This window comes from Sceloporus undulatus, chromosome 2, assembly GCF_019175285.1.
Source record: "Sceloporus undulatus isolate JIND9_A2432 ecotype Alabama chromosome 2, SceUnd_v1.1, whole genome shotgun sequence".
NCBI lineage: Eukaryota > Metazoa > Chordata > Lepidosauria > Squamata > Phrynosomatidae > Sceloporus > Sceloporus undulatus.
Window position 1 is genome coordinate 192,306,984 of NC_056523.1, and position 18,727 is coordinate 192,325,710.

General features: G+C 42.4%; 2 protein-coding genes across 8 annotated transcripts in view; one reads left to right on the plus strand and one right to left on the minus strand.

Moving 5' to 3' along the window:
* Positions 1-13,838, plus strand: part of SHFL (shiftless antiviral inhibitor of ribosomal frameshifting) — a 23,599-nt gene extending 9,761 nt beyond the window's left edge. For 2 of the 3 annotated variants that reach the window (XM_042453885.1, XM_042453886.1), the window contains 6 exons: positions 4,746-4,799; positions 5,643-5,672; positions 7,758-7,913; positions 9,511-9,614; positions 11,044-11,192; positions 11,678-13,838. In XM_042453885.1, the coding sequence (XP_042309819.1) occupies positions 4,746-4,799; positions 5,643-5,672; positions 7,758-7,913; positions 9,511-9,614; positions 11,044-11,192; positions 11,678-11,895 (711 nt within the window). In that variant the 3' untranslated portion in view covers positions 11,896-13,838. The remainder of the gene's footprint in view (positions 1-4,745; positions 4,800-5,642; positions 5,673-7,757; positions 7,914-9,510; positions 9,615-11,043; positions 11,193-11,677) is intronic. The other variant, XM_042453884.1, reaches the window with a different exon arrangement.
* A 1,122-nt stretch (positions 13,839-14,960) lies between these two features.
* Positions 14,961-18,727, minus strand: part of ANGPTL6 (angiopoietin like 6) — a 54,642-nt gene continuing 50,875 nt past the window's right edge. For all 5 annotated transcript variants that reach the window (XM_042454513.1, XM_042454514.1, XM_042454516.1 and 2 more), the window contains exons 5-6: positions 17,608-17,878; positions 14,961-16,045 (exon numbers count right to left, since the gene is read on the minus strand). In XM_042454513.1, the coding sequence (XP_042310447.1) occupies positions 15,852-16,045; positions 17,608-17,878 (465 nt within the window). In that variant the 3' untranslated portion in view covers positions 14,961-15,851. The remainder of the gene's footprint in view (positions 16,046-17,607; positions 17,879-18,727) is intronic.

An 18,727-nucleotide genomic window follows, 5' to 3' on the forward strand; every position in this document is an offset into this window, starting at 1 on the left:
TGCAGCCACAGTGACGACCGTCTACCAGACACCGCCTGACTCGACTCGTACTCGTCTTTGCTTTTTACTTTCATTTTGCACACATGGTCTCCCTCTGCCCTGAGTTGAGCAAGTGCTCCGCCCCACGCCCCGTCCCCTCCCGACCCGACCGCACCCAATTTATCGGTAAAGTCCGAGCTCCATCCACAGTCGATGTGCGTTGCTGATGGCGGATAGCCTCTGGCCCACAACCACGACTCCCATGCACTGCGCCCAAGCGGCATTCCTATCCTCTGCAAAGATGGCTGGACGGTGAGCCATGATCTTTGGCCTGTGCTTTGTTTCCTGGCTGAATGGAGGAGGGCTGGGATGGATGTCTGCAGGTAGAGGAGCCAGAACTTAAGCGCAAGCAGAAGCCACTTCAGAGCAACTTGGAAAAGTTACTATATGAACTGCAATGCCCAATTATAGTTCAAATAGTAACTTTCTGCTTTTGGTAAGTTCCTAAAATCATGACACAGCAACCCAGGTGATCAATGGAAGCCCAAGAAAATATATAGTCTGTTAGAGATTCAAAATCTCACCTAAATTTTTGGGGGTATCTTTGCACTCTGTACATCCTGGATCACTCACGGTGGCAGATGAAGAGTCTGAATCTGAGAAGAGAGTGCCTATTTATTTTGCTTTATCAGAATATATTTGAATGGGAATGTTCCAACTCATCGTCGCGCATATATGTTCTCAAGTTGACTTTGACTTAAAAGCACCCTGTTAATGAGAAACAGCTAAGATCTGTGATCCTCAACTATCCTGCTCAGGTCTTGCAAAAACTCAGGGTTATTGCTTCCTTGACTGAATCTGCACACTGTGTGCCGTCTCCTGCAGTGTGAAGCTTTCTCATTTTTTCTCTTTTACTGGATTTTTTTCTCTGGAAAGAAAACAAGACCCCAGACGGGGTCCTTTCGCAGACTTGTCACTTTCTCTTGTGAAATTTCAACTTAGTTGTTTACAGTACATTACTAGTGATTTCCACAAGTGATTTGCTTCTCCTGTTATTAAATGACATCAAAGAGAAATTTAATTTCAAAAATTATTTATGGGAGAAATGAAATGAATGTGATGAAATAAAGATGCAGCCTGGCCGCCAGAGGCATGGTGGATGACTGGCTGACTCTCCAACAACTTGGCTCACTTCATAATAAAAAAGCAGGGGATTGTGGAATTGAGTTCTCTTCCCGGGTAAATGTTTGGAGTCATCATCATACTCATCTCTTCTCAACTTTCCTTTGTAAGAAAAAATAAATGGAAAACATGAGGGTTAAAATGAATACTATTGTGTATGGACCCTGCGGAAGCTGAGGGAACAGCCCTAGTGATTCAGCTATAAATCTTTGTTGGAAGCATTCTTATTCTGTTCAAGTGGTTTGAAAACCTTTACTGGGTGTTCTTTAGATTAACTGAGACACTAGTTGTCTGTACCTGCTCATAAATGTGTAACATTTTCGAAACATGGTTTTTCTTCTTAACCGTAGATGCAGAAGTAGAGAGACCCCTCAACAATGATCCTGTGGCTTCGGTTAGCTCTCATGCATTAGCTGAGATTGATAGCTGGGGAAATGGATGAGCAGCCAGGGAGCCACTTCTAAGTGTATCTGTGGGACACTGAAATATGTGAAAGGTATAGAAGCGATAAATGGGCAGGAATGGCAAGTCAATTGTATGGCATAAGAGGAGCAAGAAATACCTGACATCCAGATCTGGTCTGCAACTACCAAACTCCTCACCATGGGTTTGCTAGGCTGGCATGTGGTAATGCTGTCCAACAACATCAACATGGGGGGTGTTCTTACTTGCGAAACCCCGCATTTGAATCGAATCCTAGGAGTGGCGTTCCTACTAGAAAACGATTTTAATCTAGAACTGTTTCTAGAGCAACCCGGCAATCGTCCCCACTACAAATCGAATCGGGAGCGGTTTTTTAAAAATTTTGAATTGTTTTTGTCATTTAACGCGGTTTGATTTTTGGACTATGACTCTGGTGACCAGGATTTGATTCTTGGCTCAGCCATGAAATACATGGCTGACCTGGGCAAATTCATGCTCTCAGCTTCATGGGAAGGCAGCGGTAAACCTCTGAAAAAATATTGCCAAGAAACCCCCCATGATAGGTTCACCTTAGGGTCACCATAGTCGGGAACGACTTGAAGGCACACACACCACACACACACTGTTATAGGGCTATTATTGCACATCCATTGCTATGTCACATTCTGTGGAATTCTGGAGTTTGTAGTATCATTGGGTCTAAGAGCTCTCTGGCTGGGAATCCTAAATGCCTTTTCTAAACTGCAAATCCCAGGATTCTGTGGATGGCGTCATGGCTGTTGACAGCTGTAAATGCATACATTTAAAGGCCCTAACATGGAGTACATGCAAGATGATCCCCACTAGATGTGCTCCAGATTCAAATATGGGATTCATCCAGTGTTGTCCTATCACAGTGTGATAGAGCCCAAGTGCAGTAACCACTTACAGTAAGAGTATCGGTGGCAGCAAATGCTTCTAGCTATGCTGCACTGATTTAAAAATTGTAGTGAGAGAAAACACTGTAGTCTAATTTAATGATAAAAAGAACAAAATGTACTGGTACTAGTTCAGCAATTTCAAAATACATCTGTTAGTCTTTAAGGTAGATTGTCTGGGATTTGAACACTCATTTTATGAATGTTGCCATTTCATTGAATCCAGGCCTTCGTTGTAACGGATACCTTTATGGCACAATAGAAATTGCATCGGTGGTTTAAATTGCAAGCTACCCTAGCCACTTGTACCAAAAAAAATTAGCTGCATTTTAGTTTATTCTGCTGTTCATTTATTTTTAAAATAGTTACAGTCTTTCCCTGGATGGGACAGGCTATAATGTTAACAAATAACCTCAAGTCTGTGTTCCCCCTTAACCCCAATATTGTTGAGCATAACTCATCTGCTGAGGATGTTTCTAGATGGGCCTTTTTCTGTGCAATCTCCCTGGCTAATTCCCCTATTTTACAAGGAATCCAACAATATCAGTTTCCATTTTCACCCTCCAGTGTTTCATTTATGCACATTACACCACCACACCACACACACACACACACACACACACACACACACACACACACACACACAAATTGTTAAGATTGGAAAAGCCAGAGTAGCTGCACAATGCTGTTTGATTGGTAGCACCAGGGCCAGTCTTCTGGAAGCATCCTAGTTCTTCACGGGAAAATAATGTTACGAGTGCAAGCTTGACTCATCCCTGGTGAATCCTACCTAAGGTTACTTAGAAGGACCTTGCTGCTAGGTCTGCTTGGAGCATGCATGACTAAGGAGCATGAATGTATATTTATATTAGTGCTTTTAGCTTTTGTTGTGTAATATCCTACATTTTTCTTGTATGTTCCCCCCCCCTGGTGCTTTGTCCTCCTTTGTGGTTAGGACATCTGATCAACCTGGGTACGGTTGAGGTCCAGAAAGTGTGGTATCGCCCAGTTAGGTATTGTCTAAGTGGAAGATAATAATGGTGGGGGAACTGACAAGACTGCTTCAAGCACAGGGAATCCGTCACACTACACATTTATAGCACTATGATTCCCTGTTAGTTGACATGGCAGCATCCTAAGGAATTCTGGGTTTTGTAGTTTGGTCAGAGGCACCAAAGGAGAATTCTTTGGCTGAAGATGCTCCTCCCTCCAAAGGATGTTGCCACGGCAGTTAAAGTGGAATCATAGCACTATAATTGTGTAATGTGAAAGGGCCCAGCTTCCCTCTTCTACCTAGCTGTTGTGTCCTTACTCCCATTGATAAGAAATGCTTCAGTCTTCTAGAAAACCTTGCTGATCCTATGTTTAATAACAGCACGAACAACAACATTATCCTTATCCATGGATTTTTTATCCATGGATTCAAGCATCCACGGCTTGAAAATATTCAAAAAAAGTTTAAATTCCAAATAGCAAACCTTGATTTTCCATTTTATTTAAGGGATGCCATTTTGCTCTGCCATTATATTTAATGGAACTTGAGCATCCACAGATTTTGTTATCCATGGGGGCTCCTGGAACCAAACCCCAGTGGATTAAAAGGTCCCACTGTAGTATGTTATACAGGTTGAGTTTCTCTTATCCAAAACAACCAGTGATGTTTTTTGATTTTGGATATTATTATTGTTGTTTTTGATCTTGGAATACCTATATTTTCATATATGTACATAATGAGATATCTTGGCGATCAGACCTGAGTCTAAGCATGAAATTCATTTATCTTTCATATACACCTTATGCATATAGCCTGAAGGTAATTTTGTACAATATTTTAAATAATTTTGTGCATGAAACAAAGTACATTGAACTCTGAAAAAGCACAGGTGTCACTATCCCAGCCGCCCATGAAAAACATTTTGGTTTTGGGAATATTTCAGATTTCAGAATTCTGGATAAGGAAGACTCAACCTGTATTGTATTAGTATTATAAATGAGAAATCCTGTCTAGGTATTGTTCTAGAAAATCGGAATTGTTTGTTACTGAGAAACTAGCTTCCTTTCCAGACTTCCCAATGGATTGCTTATTTGAGAAATGTGTTTTGTTTTCACACAAAATTAATCCTGTTAAGAGACTTCCCCAGCTCTGTCTGTGTTTTTTATTGTGTGGATCCACTAGGACCATAGTGGACTACATTTCTCCAGTTGTCTGGTGGCTGCTTCCAACTCCCTTTCCTCTTCTTTTAGAGAGTGGTGGACAAACTGAAGAAAGAAGAGGAGCAAAAGAAACAGCAAGCCGAGGTGGGGGCAGGAGGCTCTTGTGTAGAGTTAGGGCCATTTGGTTGATCTCACCTATCTGACAAATCCTTTTTTGAGGTCCTATCCAGTGGTAGCTGTGTTGACCATATAGCAAAGTACAACATCAGTGGCATAACAAGGGGGGTGCAGGACACACCAGGTGACAACTTAAGGGAGGTGACACCACTGCTCCTCAAACACCTGCCTTTTGACAGAAGCAGGCTGTGGCATTCACCTGTTTCCATTTAAAATGCTGTAGAGAGGATGTGAGTTGGGTGACACTCAGTGGGAGGAGAAAGGAGAGGCTCCGTGTGTGTGTGTGTGTTATTTTAAAATGTGAAAAAATGGCATAATCCATCAAGAAATGTTTTTTCACAAGCCCTACTGAAACCACTGGGGCTTGTACAGAAGAATTTATGGAAGAATTGTGAGCCTCTCTCCAAATAATTAGAGGAAGTGGAAAAATGCCTTTAAAATTTTCCATCTCAGGCACAAACATATCTTGAGCCAAACCTGTGTAAGTATGACAACTGCAGCTTGATGACCATGTTCTGGCTATCATCTCCCAGTTTCCATATATTTAACAGCTATGAAATAAGTCAGGATGTCAAACTGTAGTTTAACATTGGTTTAATATCCTGGCTTCTACTGTAGCTGTTATCCATTGATTTACACTTTGGATGAAAGTCTATTTTTGATTTTGTTGGATTGAGTGAACATGTCTCAGGATTATAAATACAGCAGTTGAGGAGGGTATGCTCACCAAAGGCCTCTAAGCCCCAACAATACCTGCTGATTAAAATTGTTTAACAAGTGTAACTAATTTTTTTTTTTTGCCCTTTGTAGGAACCATCAAGTGTGCATGACAAAATCAAGGTGAGAAAAGAAATACTGAGCCACTGTTGTAGTTTTAATGGGACCTTAGGGAGGGAAAATGGAGAGGGGAGACACATCAAGGAGAGAAAACTGAACACTAACACATTGACAAGATCATGGTATTATACTCCATGTTAATTTGGTGTATATGTGACTTCAAGTAGCCCCTTGACTTATGACGACCCTATAATTTTTCTTAGGCAAGGAATACCGAGAGGTGGTTTTACCAGTTGGTTCCTCTGAAATATAGCCTACAGCAACTGATATTGGTTGGCAGTCTCCCATATTAATTACTGTGTAGTAATTGAGCAGGCCACACACTCTCAGACACAGAAAACCCCATGATAGGTTCGTCTAGGGTCACCCTAAGTCTGAAACAACTTGAACGCACACAACAGATCGTCACCTCTTGATCTCCTAATCAAAATCCTAAGAATCCCACCAGGCTAGCAGGTGGACTATGAACTGAAAAGCATAACTCCAGATTAGGATCCATATAACAGCCATTAGTGGATTTAGGAGAAGGATAGCATTAAGAGGTAACTGAGCTTGAATTAAATTAATCTGTAAAATTGATTTTAAGTTCAAAACACCAGTAACATCAATTTGGGGGGTGGGGGTGGGTAACGACATTTCAAGTTAATTTCATTTGTTATTTTAGAGGAGCTGATAATTTTTTTGTAATTCTAAATTATTTTTTAAACTTTCACACACACACACACACACACACACACACACACACACACACACACACTGCAAATAACAAAAACACTGTTTTTACCTAAGAGATCACCTCTCTAGGAATCTCTAGGTCTTCCAGGGCAACTCTGTGGTCAACATCTGCCAGACATTGAGCATAGTAGTGCACTGGAGGAGGTACAAATGCCTAGTGGAGTGTTCTCTCTAAGAATCTCTAGTGTGACCTTTGGTTACAGTTGACCTCGATATTCCTAGAGAAAAACATATTAATAAAATCCATGAATAATCAAAGCTGCAAAAGTCAAAGCCGCAAATGTGGAGGGACAAATGTGTAGGTGTTATATATATATATATATATATATATATATATATATATATATATAATGAATAATATATATACATTATTATAATGAATAATAGAATGAATGAATATTACAATTTTCATGTAAGGTTTTAAAATTGTAAGGCTGATTTTCTTAAATAATCAAATTATAACTTATTAACAATAATACAGTCTGCCCTCCTTATTCACAGATTTTTTTATCCATGGATTCAAGCATCCACATCTTGAAAATATTCCCCCAAAATATAAATTCTAAATAGCAAACCTTGATTTTTCCCTTTTATATAAGGGACACCATTTTAGTATGCCATTGTATTTAATGGGACTCGAGCATCCATGGGTTTTGTTATCAACTGGGGTCCTGGAACCAAACCCCAGCAGATAACAAGGGCCCACTGAATTTGCATGTCAAAGTGGTATCCACATAGCATAGCAGCCAATAGGAAGACCCTGTATACAGTAATGTGAAAAATCCCAGTACTTAGTCATCATTAGCACCAAATCAAAGATGTTTGGGACTTTTTGCAAATAATCCCTCCCAGTGAAGAGTCTCTAGTCCAGTTCAGTTTCCCTCTTCAAGATGGTTAATAACTATTCAGTAAGAAAAAAACATCAGAAGCTCCTCTCTGTTTGTTTGTTTGTTTGTTCATTTCTCCCCCCACCCACCTTCGCTTATCATTGGCCCTTTTGCACTGCACACTTATAGCACTATGATCTCATTTTAACTGCCATGGCTGCATCCTGCAGAAGTCTGGGATTTGGAGTTTAGGGAAGGGAATCCTTTAGATTCCTCAGGGTGCCTCTGGCCAAATTAAAAACCCAAGGATTCCCATAGGATGTTGCCATGATAATTAAACTGGGACCATAGTTCTGTAACTGTGTAGGATGCAAATGGCCTCAGAGTGACACAAATTAGGAGGTTGAAAGGGAAGCTAGTGAGGAAGATTGTGTTCTTGGCCTTTTAATATTTTGAGGGTGGAAACGGTAAGATGTGGGGGCCCTTGAGACCACATCTCCATGCTTCCATGTGTATTCTTTCCTAGGAGGTTGCTGAAAAGCTAAAGGTCTTGGAACTGACTGAAAAGAATGTACGCATGTTCAATAATGCCAAAAACAACCGGATCCCCCCTCGTGACCGACAGTTTGCCTGCCAGTCCTGTGACAATATGTGGTGGCGGCGTGTCCCAGAGAGAAAACAGGTGTGTGTGTGTGTATGAGAGGAAGAGAGAGAGAGAGAGTTCTAGTTTACATGTCCATTCATTTGACTTTGTCTAAACAATAGATGTTGGATTGGGTATTAGTGAGGCCCTTTGAGGCAGCTATCCCAAGAGAGAAGTGTGATTTTTTTTTTGTGGACATTGTACAGATGGGCGGCTGAACACCACTCGTTTTTGCCCTGGATGGAGGCTGCGGCAATCACATGCTGCAGCCTCCGGAAGGAGTAAAAAGAAGCCACGAAAAGCAGCTTCTTGTTGCTCCCTGGAAGGGGTGTCATAGGTGCATTGGCGTGCCATGATGACACCCCTTCCACGCTGCTCAGTTTGGGCACTGCACCAGAGGAGTGTCATCATGGCACACACCATGTTGACCACAACGATGCCCTGCCAGCAGCGGTAGGTCTTCAAGCGTGCAGATGCCCTCGCCCCACTCACAGGCTGGTGCTTTTCGCCGGTCTGTACAGGGCCATATTCCCTTGTTGCCCTTGCCTCTCACATTCTTCCCTCCCTTTGAGTGTGTCCTCACCATTATCCCTGTTTAAAAGAAAAATATATATACAAGGCCATGTAGACTGAGTGGTGGCAGACCTTTGTTAAAATTAGGTCTGTCACATAAGCAATACAGACTTGTTACTTTTGGACTACAACCTGCAGAATCTCCCAGCTGCCATGTCTAAGTCCTCGACTATTCTATCAGCCATTTTAATTTCTCAGTAGAGCTCTGAAGAGAACCAGTGTGATATAGTGGTTTGAGTGGTGGACTACGACCCTAGAGACCAGGGTTCAGTTCCCCACTCAGCCATGGAAACCCACTGGGTGACGTTGGGTGAGTCACACACTCTCAGCCCCTGAAAACCCAGTGATAGATTTGCCTTAGGGTCACCATAATCCAGAAATGACTTGAAGGTACTTCTTGTTATCTGCCCTTGAGTCGACTTCGACTCATGGTAATCCTGTGGACAAGACATCTCCAAGAACACCTAACTTCCACTTCTCTACTTAGTTCCTGCAAGCCCATGTCCGTATTCCCCCTGATTGAGTCCATCCATCTGGCATGCCAGCTTCCTTTCTTTCTTCTCCCCTCTACCTTTCCTAGCATTTATTGTCTTTTCCAGTGATTGATCTCTTCTCATTATATGGTCAAGGTACATCAGCCTCAGTTTAATCATCTTAGCTTCCAAGGGGATCTCTGACTTGATCTGTTCTAGGACGCATTTGTTTGTCTTTTTGGCTGTCCCTGGTATCCTCAGCCCTTTCTCCCAGCACCACATCTCAAATGAGTTGATTTTCCTTCTGTCTGTTTTCCTGACTGTCCAACTTTCGCATCCTTAACAACAAAAAATGAAGAGCTCTGAAACCAGAAATAAACCCGAGCAGGAGCAAAAGATTTGTGATGAAACAAGATGAGGGCTGTACACTTCCATGCCAGCAGTCTGCTATAGGGATTGAGCAGGATTCTACTACCATCACATCTGATTTGATCCTGAAGAAGTGTGTGTGAGAGAGAAAGAGGAGGGAAGGAGACTGAGATTATTGAGATTTGGGTGTCATTCACACAGTTGGTTAACACTTTGCACAGGTATCCCGTTGCTACATGTGTAGGAGCCGTTATGACCCAGTACCATACAACAAAATGTGGGGCGTAGCAGAATTCCAGTGTACCTCATGTGGACATACTTTTAGGTAAGAGGCAAGGATTGTGTACTCTGACTGAGTGTATGTGTGTGGGGGTGTGGGGGTGGTCTTTAGTACCTTTATTTGCTATCTCGAAGCATGAGGAACTGGGCCCTAGCACTCCTGGTATTTGAGAAGTCCACTGACTTGGAAACTGGCTGTTAAGATGCCAGCTGATCATTATTTTGTTAGGCTTAAGGCTGATAGTTCAAGACATTGATCTTACCATTAGGCAGAGTGAGGCATCCACTTCAGGCAACACACATTCTGAAGGATCAACAAAAGACTATTCCGTGTATTATGAAGGCGTTTATACTTGTCAGGTAAGAGAGGCACTTATCAGATTTTCTGCCTCAGGTACCAGTGTGACTGGTCAAGGGTACTTTGAGAGAGGGTATAATTTTTGCTGCCTGAGGACAGCCCTGGCCCAGGATACTGTTGCTGTTTCATCAGTAATAGAAGTGTCTTGATAGCTGGGAATTTCTCATGAGGGTTTGGAATGAAATATCCACCAGAACTTTCAGACAGGGTGATCAGATGACATAACTCCAAAGAAGGACAAGACATTGCAAAATGTAGGACATGTCCTGGAAAAGGAGGACATCTGGTCACCTGCTTTCAGAGGAAGATTCCCTTCCAACTGAGGAGGCAAAAAGCAATTTGTCATTTGAAAAATTTGAGTACTGAGAATTTCTAGCTTGAGTTAGATAGGAACCAGAGGCTGGAAGAGTTAGGTTTTTGGACTAAAACCCTCCAAATGCCCCAGCCTTGCTGGTGGAACTGACCCTGCTAGCTGGAGGATTCTGAGAGGTGATATCCAAAAAGGATTTTTTTTTTCAAAACTCTGCTGGGAATCCATCCTAATATGAGGGTGGACAATTTGCTCTCTGTAGATTTTTTTATACTGAGTGAAGTGGTTTTAGTGTTGGACTAGGACACTGGTAGATCAGGCTTCAAATCCCTGCTCAGCCATGGAAAACCACTGGTAACCTTGGGCAAGGCAACCCTCTCAGCCTGAAAGGAAGGCAAAGTCAAACCTTCTCTGAACAAATTCTGCCAAGAACATCCTGTGATAGTTGCCTTACTGTCGCTCTAAGTCAGAAATGACTTTAAAGGCACACAACAACACAATACATCTTCTGTCTTAAAAAAAAACCAGTCTACCTGCTTAAAATAAATTCTCCTTAACATAATTTATAACAGTTTATAACAGCATTCTGTCACCCAAAAGAAACTAAAGTCAGCAGTCTCCATAGTTTGGAATTTCTCACTGGTTGGGGATGTGGATTGCATGCTGTCCTACAATGTAGATATGAAAAGCTACTTGGATGCCTTATAGCTCTTCGGTTTCTCTGCAAAGCAACCATTGTTCTGAGAGGACTGTGAAATGCAAAACTTAGAATATGGAATTGACAACAGAATAATAAACTTCTTGCAGGGGATGGGCACAGATGGGGAACGCCTCTCCATGTTATCGCTGCCGTACACCTGTGTTCCCAATCTGTATCATCCCACCTCAAAAGACCCAAGGGCACAGAGGCAGACAACAGCATTCCTGCTTTGCTGAGGACTGTTACAACCGAAGAGGTGAGACCAAATGTGCTATGAGAAAGAATTGTATTGGGAATCCTTTGTATGCTAGATGTCAAGTCCAGTGTGTGTGCACTTTCTGGGGGTTCAACAGCGTTCAGTTTACAATTTGCAGAAATGAAAACAAAGATTTTTTTATTGATGTAAAAATATATATTGTAGCTAAAGTTCCTATTGTTGGAGAAGCACTTGGAGGTAAGTTTTCATTCTTTTTGAGGTTCTGATAGCAACAAACAGTATGTAAAGAGTTATATATATTTGGTGTGTTGGGTAGGAGTGAGATGGGGAGATCCTTGCTGCCAGCTTGACAGGGGTTGGAAGTAGGAAGTATAGCTGATGCTTGTCTTTGACACATGGTGTGATGGCAGCTTTTCCAATAAAAAAACAGGCTGCCCAGTGGCACAAGTACATTTCCTCACCAGGAGATAGTGGACAGTGTTATGTGTTTGTCAGTATGCCCTTCTATCCTTCCTGACTCACAGAGCCCCACGTACCTGGAACCCACTGTGTGCACCCTCTAAGCCGACGTAAGAACCGTTTGCCCAAAGTGATCTTCCCCAGCCAAGAGCATGACAGCACGGGCTCCACAGTGGCCACCTGCATCAGTCAAGGCAGCTTGATAGAGGACATCAATGAGCTCATCCTGGAAGATTTGAAGGAAATTGATGAAGAAGAAGAAGATGGTGAGAGCAACGGTTAGCCCATGTAAACCTGGTGTAGGCCTCTTGTGGAAAATGGATGGCAAAGTACAGATTGGTGGTGGTTTCCTGAGGATGGAGCCTTGGTTTTATGTTTCCTGAGGTTTCCAGCCTGCCTGTCTTCATAATGTATGTGAATGACCATTCTTAAAGATGGAGACCACTCACCAATCAGTCTTAATTTTTTTCTGGTGGTCCCACCTGCCTGTGCCATTAAAAAGAACCAAGGAGACTAAAAATGTGCTGTATCCTTCCATCCCATTCAACATGAATTTCCACCAGCAATTTGAATGTTTGCTAGTGACTGGGAAGAGAAGATAGCATGTTGCTGTGCAATTACCCACTGGCCTTGTGTACATAATACATTTCCATTAAGATGCACTTACAGTTAGGAAAGATGCATGCTGCTTCAGCTTTGTGGAAACTAGACCATCCCAACAAGACAAAAAGCTGAGAGGGCCATAACTGCTGTGGTTTCTGCTTTAGGCAGCCATGACTGAAAGACTCAAACTATGGCAATACTTCTCCTCGGGGAAGTTGCAGGATGAAAGTGAACAGTACAGCTCATGTGTGCTTTTAGGAAATGTCCTCTTACTTTTAAAGTTAATTGGGCTGGAATTCAAAAGATCCCATCTTAGTCATTAGGTGTCTGGCCTGAATAATCATGTTGACTTATGCATAGATATAAATACCCTTACATAAGCAGTAGCACTTTCTAGCAAGTTGCACAATGGGGGCATCCTAATCTTGGTAGTGCAAGTCCTGCGTTGTTGACGTAAGCCATGGCACATGGCTAGCAGCATTGGTCTAGTGCAGTGATGATGAACCTATGCCATGCATGCCAGAAGTGTAACTCGGAGCCCTCTATGTGGGCACACATGCTGTCACCCTAGCACACAGTTTGCCAGAGTTTCTTAGTAGAAAGCCAGAGGGACGTGGCACTTTGCAATAAATAAGTGGGGTCTGGGTTGCAGTGTGGGCACTCGGTCTGTAAAAGGTTCACCATCACTGGTCTAGTGACGTGGTAGATGTGGTCCCTAGCAGAGCCATTGCACAACTTGTTTCACAGTGGTGTGATCCAGTACTACTATCATGTAGCTACACAACAGAACAGGACCTTGGCCTGAAAGCCCCAGTAGTGGGTGGAGGTGGGGGAAGTGACCAGAAGTCACCCATAGTATGTATTTGTATGGAAGGCCTGTAAACTTGTAACAGATTCTGTTCACTTGGGACCAGAAATCGGAGGTGTGTCACAAGTACTAGTTAACAGTCCTGTTCAGGTGAGTCCAGCTTCCTTACTCCTGAATATGGAGGAATCTATGCATTATGTGAGTCTCTCTTGCTTTTGAGTTTGTTGTTTGCCATTGGAAACTATTTTGAGGGTTTAAAACCAAATGATGGCATAGAAGTATTCCCCTCTGCCTTTTATAAGCAAATGAGATAAGGTCTCTTCCACACTTCACAATTACAGTGGTTTGATACCACTTTAACTGTTGTGGCTGCATCCTGTAGTTTGATGAGACACTAGAGATTTCAAATAGAAAATGCTATGTATCCCCTGCTTAAACTGCAAATCCAAACATTCCAGTGCATTTAAAGTGGAATCACAATGTTATAATTATAATGAAGTAAATAAGACTAAATATTCCCTGAAGCATTTATCTGACATTAGCTTTGCTCTTGGAAACCATGTTAATGCTTGCCATGTGTCTTGTCTTTGAGAGTATCTGATTTCTCATAATCTTGGATCTCCACATTGACAGTTAGTCAGATCTACCTTGTTTGTCACTTCTCTCTAAACAAATGTTTCTTATATATTCATAGATGTAAATGTATGGCTGTTCTCTCTCTCTCTCTCTCTCTCTCTCTCTCTCTTTTGGCTTTGGTACTTTTTTTAATTGATGCAAATAAATATGGATTTTTTGCCCATTGAGAAACTGTGTAGTTTTTCTAATTTCTGCAGGTCAAATAGCCAGCAGCAGTTACAGATAAAGAGTTGTCTCTGCTGGGGAGAAGCAACTGAAAGTGTGCCTTGAAGCACAAAAGGTCTTGACTGAAGCTCAGGGTATTACTACAGGTGGCTTTTAAATTGTGATCATTACATCAAGAAAGAAGCACCTTTCATGATACTTATCACATGACACCACCTCCGACCCACAACTGCTCTGTCCCAGACTCATCCCTGCTCATTGATGTCAATGTCCTGGCAATTGTGCAAGTCTCCAGGACTTGTGCAGTTGTGCAATTGCCAGTCACATGGTGTCAGTGTCTCTTCCTCCCAACTATTCCCAAGCATCCTGATTACCTTTAGTTATTTTTTCTTATTTCTTTTCTTTTTTAAAACTTCAATCACTATAGGAAAGCTCCAGAATTGCATGAAAAAATTGGTATTTTAAAAAAAAATAACCTAAAGTCATGCTGCATAAGGCATAGATCCTCAGTCTTGTTATTAGTCAGTACCTAGCGTAGTGCAGTGATTTGAGTGTTGGACGATGACTCTGGAGACCAGGGTTTGAATCCTGACTCAGCTATGTATTCACATTAGGTAACCTTGGGCAAGTCACACTCTCTCAGCCTCAGAGGATGGCACTGGGAAACCCCCTCTGAAGAAACTTGCCAAGAAAACTACATGATAGGTCATTGTAAGTTGGAAATAATTTGAAGGCACACAGCAACAACAGCAGCAGCAGGGCATGTTTAGAAAACATGGTCAGACAATATCAGATGTAGCATTGGAATTCAGTGCTCTCTTATCATGGCTATGTCTCTAGATTTTATCTCCTATCCATCCCACCTTAGAAACCACACAACTGCAACAACCAAAGGCATCCTTAGACATGGGAGAGTGGGATGCTGACCAGTGATGTGTCCTGTCCTCTCCCCACAGAAGGTCACAGTGCAAAACTAACAGTGGCAGCAACCATCAATTAATAAAGAGGAGGAACTTTACCCCCAAAATCTGCTTGTGCACATAGTGCCAAAAGGGACATCCACAAGCTGGAAGAACTCTGTTGGAATCCAGTTTTTCAAAGGATATAATGAGCAAGTAAAAGCCATAGCAGATGAATTAACAGATTTGCATACTTTATTTGGAATGCAGAACAGGGTTCTTGCCCAGAAATTCTGCTTGAGAAAACATCAACAAATAAACAAACAAGGCTTACACAAAATAAATACAGTTGAGTTCATTTTGTGGTATTGGTAAACTTGGTGCATGAGGTTTATTTTCCTTAGACCAGAATATTTTGTTTAGGACAAAGGGTGTTTCAGAGGATCTGAACCTACCTCAGCCATTACAGAGAATGAAGGGGAAATTTTGCTATCCAATAGAATATGTATGTAGTAACATTAACAGACTCACAAAAGTTCCTGAACAGGTAACTGGCACACCATATTTACAAAAAGAAATTGTATATTTATATATAAAAATAAAAAGAAAATAGGTGAGCCCAGCAGATCCACAGCAAGTTACCACTAAGAAGCCTCCATTTTGTTCTTTGGTTGTAAGCAAAATATATATTAATAATTTTTAAAAGGCAGGTCGTGCCTTGAATTTCATCTAGGAAAATTAAGGTAGAGGGGTCCTTACCTTCAGTCTGTTCATGCTCACACTGATGGATGGGAAACGTGTATCTTCAGAGTATACAGCATCTAAATATTTTAAGCTGTACCATTTCAGCACCTATAATGATATTTTATTTCAGGCAGTTCTTTGGATCATTTATCTGAATGGGAGCCAGGCTGGAAAACTGCCCTGTTCAGAGAGTGACTGTGTTCATCTCCTATATGATGGGTACAATCATTTGTAACTAATAAGTGGTAAAAAAAGTTTTCCCTAGAGCCAGGCCTGGAGAGGAGAGTGTTCAAATAGGTGGATTATGCTTCCAGTGCCTCCTGTTTCTAAGTATGTCTGGACTTTCCCTTGCTATGTGCTCCTTCTTATCCTCCTGACCAGAAATTAGCTGCCTTGTGTGGAACGGATCATCATTGTGACCTTTCGGAGAGAGTAGGCTCCACCACGAAACTCTGCCCAGTAGACACCATCCTGATACCGACTTCGGTAGTGCCCACCCTTGTACCAGACACCATTGAGATTGGAATGAGCACACATGTTGTACCACCAACCGCCCTTCTGGTAGTGGGCACAGTTCCCTGTGAGAAAAGAAAAGGGGAAGGGACCAGAGAAGGTATCACCAAACCCTGAATTTAGATGCCATCTGAACAAAGCATACATCCTAGTTATAGTCAGTGGTTGCCACTGTGCCTCTTCCTGCAGTTCTCTGGCTGAATTCCTTTGTAATGGGAGACTATCCAGAAATACTAGCTGCTATAGGCTATATTTCAGAGGATGAAACTGACAAAATCACCTCTGAGTATTGCATGCCTAGGAAAACCCTAAGAAATTCATGTGGTCGCCATATGTTGACAGGCAACTTGAAGGTAGACACACACACATAACATATATCCCCTCCATAAGTTTCTCTTTAAAACAAAGTGCCAGAGGCTCTCCCCAGGCAAGTCTAGGGATTGGCTTTCTACGAATTGCTAACAGAGTATTCTCATCACCATAACAAACTACTGGGGATGGAGTGAATATTTGCTTATTTTTCTCACCTTGTACAAAAAATAGCTTGAAACATCAAAACACCATGTCAACCACTGTCAGATGGTCTGCAATTCTAGGTGCTGCAGAATTGATATTCCTTTCCTCTGCACAGCATCCAAAGCCTCCCCCAATGTACTGTAAAGCCCCAGTGAATCTCAGTGCTTATGTCACCATTGTGCATCTGTCAATGGGGAAGTAGCCAGATGTTCTTCAGTCCTCTCAAGCTTGTCATGAAGCACAGAATGACTGTGTGAGGCAGTGTGTTGCCAGCATGGTGGCACAGATACCTGGTTGGATGGCCTTGGATAAATCACATACTCACAGCCCCTGAAAACCCCATGAACGGTTTGCCTTAGGGTCACCATAAGTTGGAAACAACTTGATGGCACACAACAACAGCAGCACACGTCCACATGTGGATATGGATATGGATATATGAGGGATTTTGGATATCAGTCGTGGAGTGTTTTAACTAGGAACGTGGGAGAGCCAGGTTCAACCCAACTAAGGAGCCATGAAAGGTGATCTTGAGACAGTCACTCTGTTTCAGGCTGACTGACCACACAGGAATGTCCTGATAAGTATGTGAGGAGGAGGAAATCTATATATGCTGTTCTGAACTCAATGGAAGAAAGGCAGGATGTAAATGTATAAATAAGCAACTGTAATAAAGAAAGATTTATTTATTTGTTAGTAATAATATGTAACATTATGTTATGTCATGAAGGAATGAAATAACTAGTTTCAAGAGCACATCAAGCCAGAATTCAGCCTATAGGCCAGAATGACAAAACGCAGACTATCATAGTTGGTCACATCATGAGAAGACATGACTCATTCGAAATGATGAAAATGCTTAACTAAGCAGAATGTGGTCAGAAAAGAGAGACCATGCAACAGGTGGATTTATTCATCAAAGAAGCCATAGAGCTGGGTTTGCAAGACCTGAGCGGGATAGTTCATGACCACTCTTTGAAGGTTCTCAATCGTAGGACTGCCAGAAATTGAAATTGTTTTATAGTAAACAGCAACAAAGGAAGTATACTTTCTGCCCAGCTCTTGGTGTTCCCTGACAGCTGACCCCACTCCAGCCCTTAGAACAGCTTACCTGAGTAAGAATCATGGTCCCGGTCAAGTGTGCTAAACTGTCGGCCATTATGCCAAGAGAGGGAGTCACCAGCACTGCCATGATAGTGCCCCAGCCGCAACCGATAAAAATCGCTCTCAGGCTCCAGGGAAAAGGTGTTGTATTCAGCATGTGCCTGTCGTCCGCTCCAGTCTTCCATCCATATCCGCAGCAGGTAGGTGCCCTGGTGGGTCAGCCAGCGGATGGGGTCCAGGCCCAGCCAGTGCTCTCCTTCCAGGTGCCCAAAACCATTCTGGAGAGACACAGCAGGCAAAAGGTTAGCAGGCTGCAAGGGGCTTTACGGTAGGATGAAAAACATGTGGCCTTCCAGTATGCATAGGGATCTTGTAGCACCTTTGAGACTAACTGCACAAAAGAAGTTGGCCAAGCATCTTCTTCATTTCAAAGGTGCTACAAGATCCCTTTGTATGCTGATATTCCAGACCAACATGGCTGTATGTCGCCGAATTCTACTCCAATGTGGCCTTCCAGATGCGGTTGAAGTACAGATCCCATCAGGCCCTGTCAGTGTAGCCCATAGTGAGGGAGTGTGGCATTTGCCATTCAAAAACATGTTTGGGGAGATCACACATCCCACGTTCCTGCTCTGAGTTTAGCTCTGAGGGGAAAGGAATGTGGAATTAGACTTTCCTATGTCTCCTGTGGCTCAGGGGCCAGTACAGCTGTTATCTAAGGAATCTTTTTATAGCAGGAAATCAGTAAAGCACACACATACCACACACCCTCACATCATCCCATCCTGTGCTGTGTCCACATCCAGCTGAGGCCCAGCACTGTCACTTCCCCTTGAAACTGCATTTAATCTGGATCTCTGGATTAGGATCCTAGTTTGAGACCTCTCACTTGAACAAACTCTGTAGGTTAACTACAGGCTGGGATCCTTCAAATCAGGACCTCCACTCCATCCCCAAAAGCCAAGTCCTTGCTCTTTTAGCTTTCAGACCCACAGGTCTGCTGCAAAGCTTTGTTCTGGCATACCTTGATAGCATATCCCTATCCATGGTCTGACTGTTAATGTTACTTATGACAAGGATTTTGAAGGCAGACTCCCACAGGAAAAGATAGGAGCTCCAAATCTAGC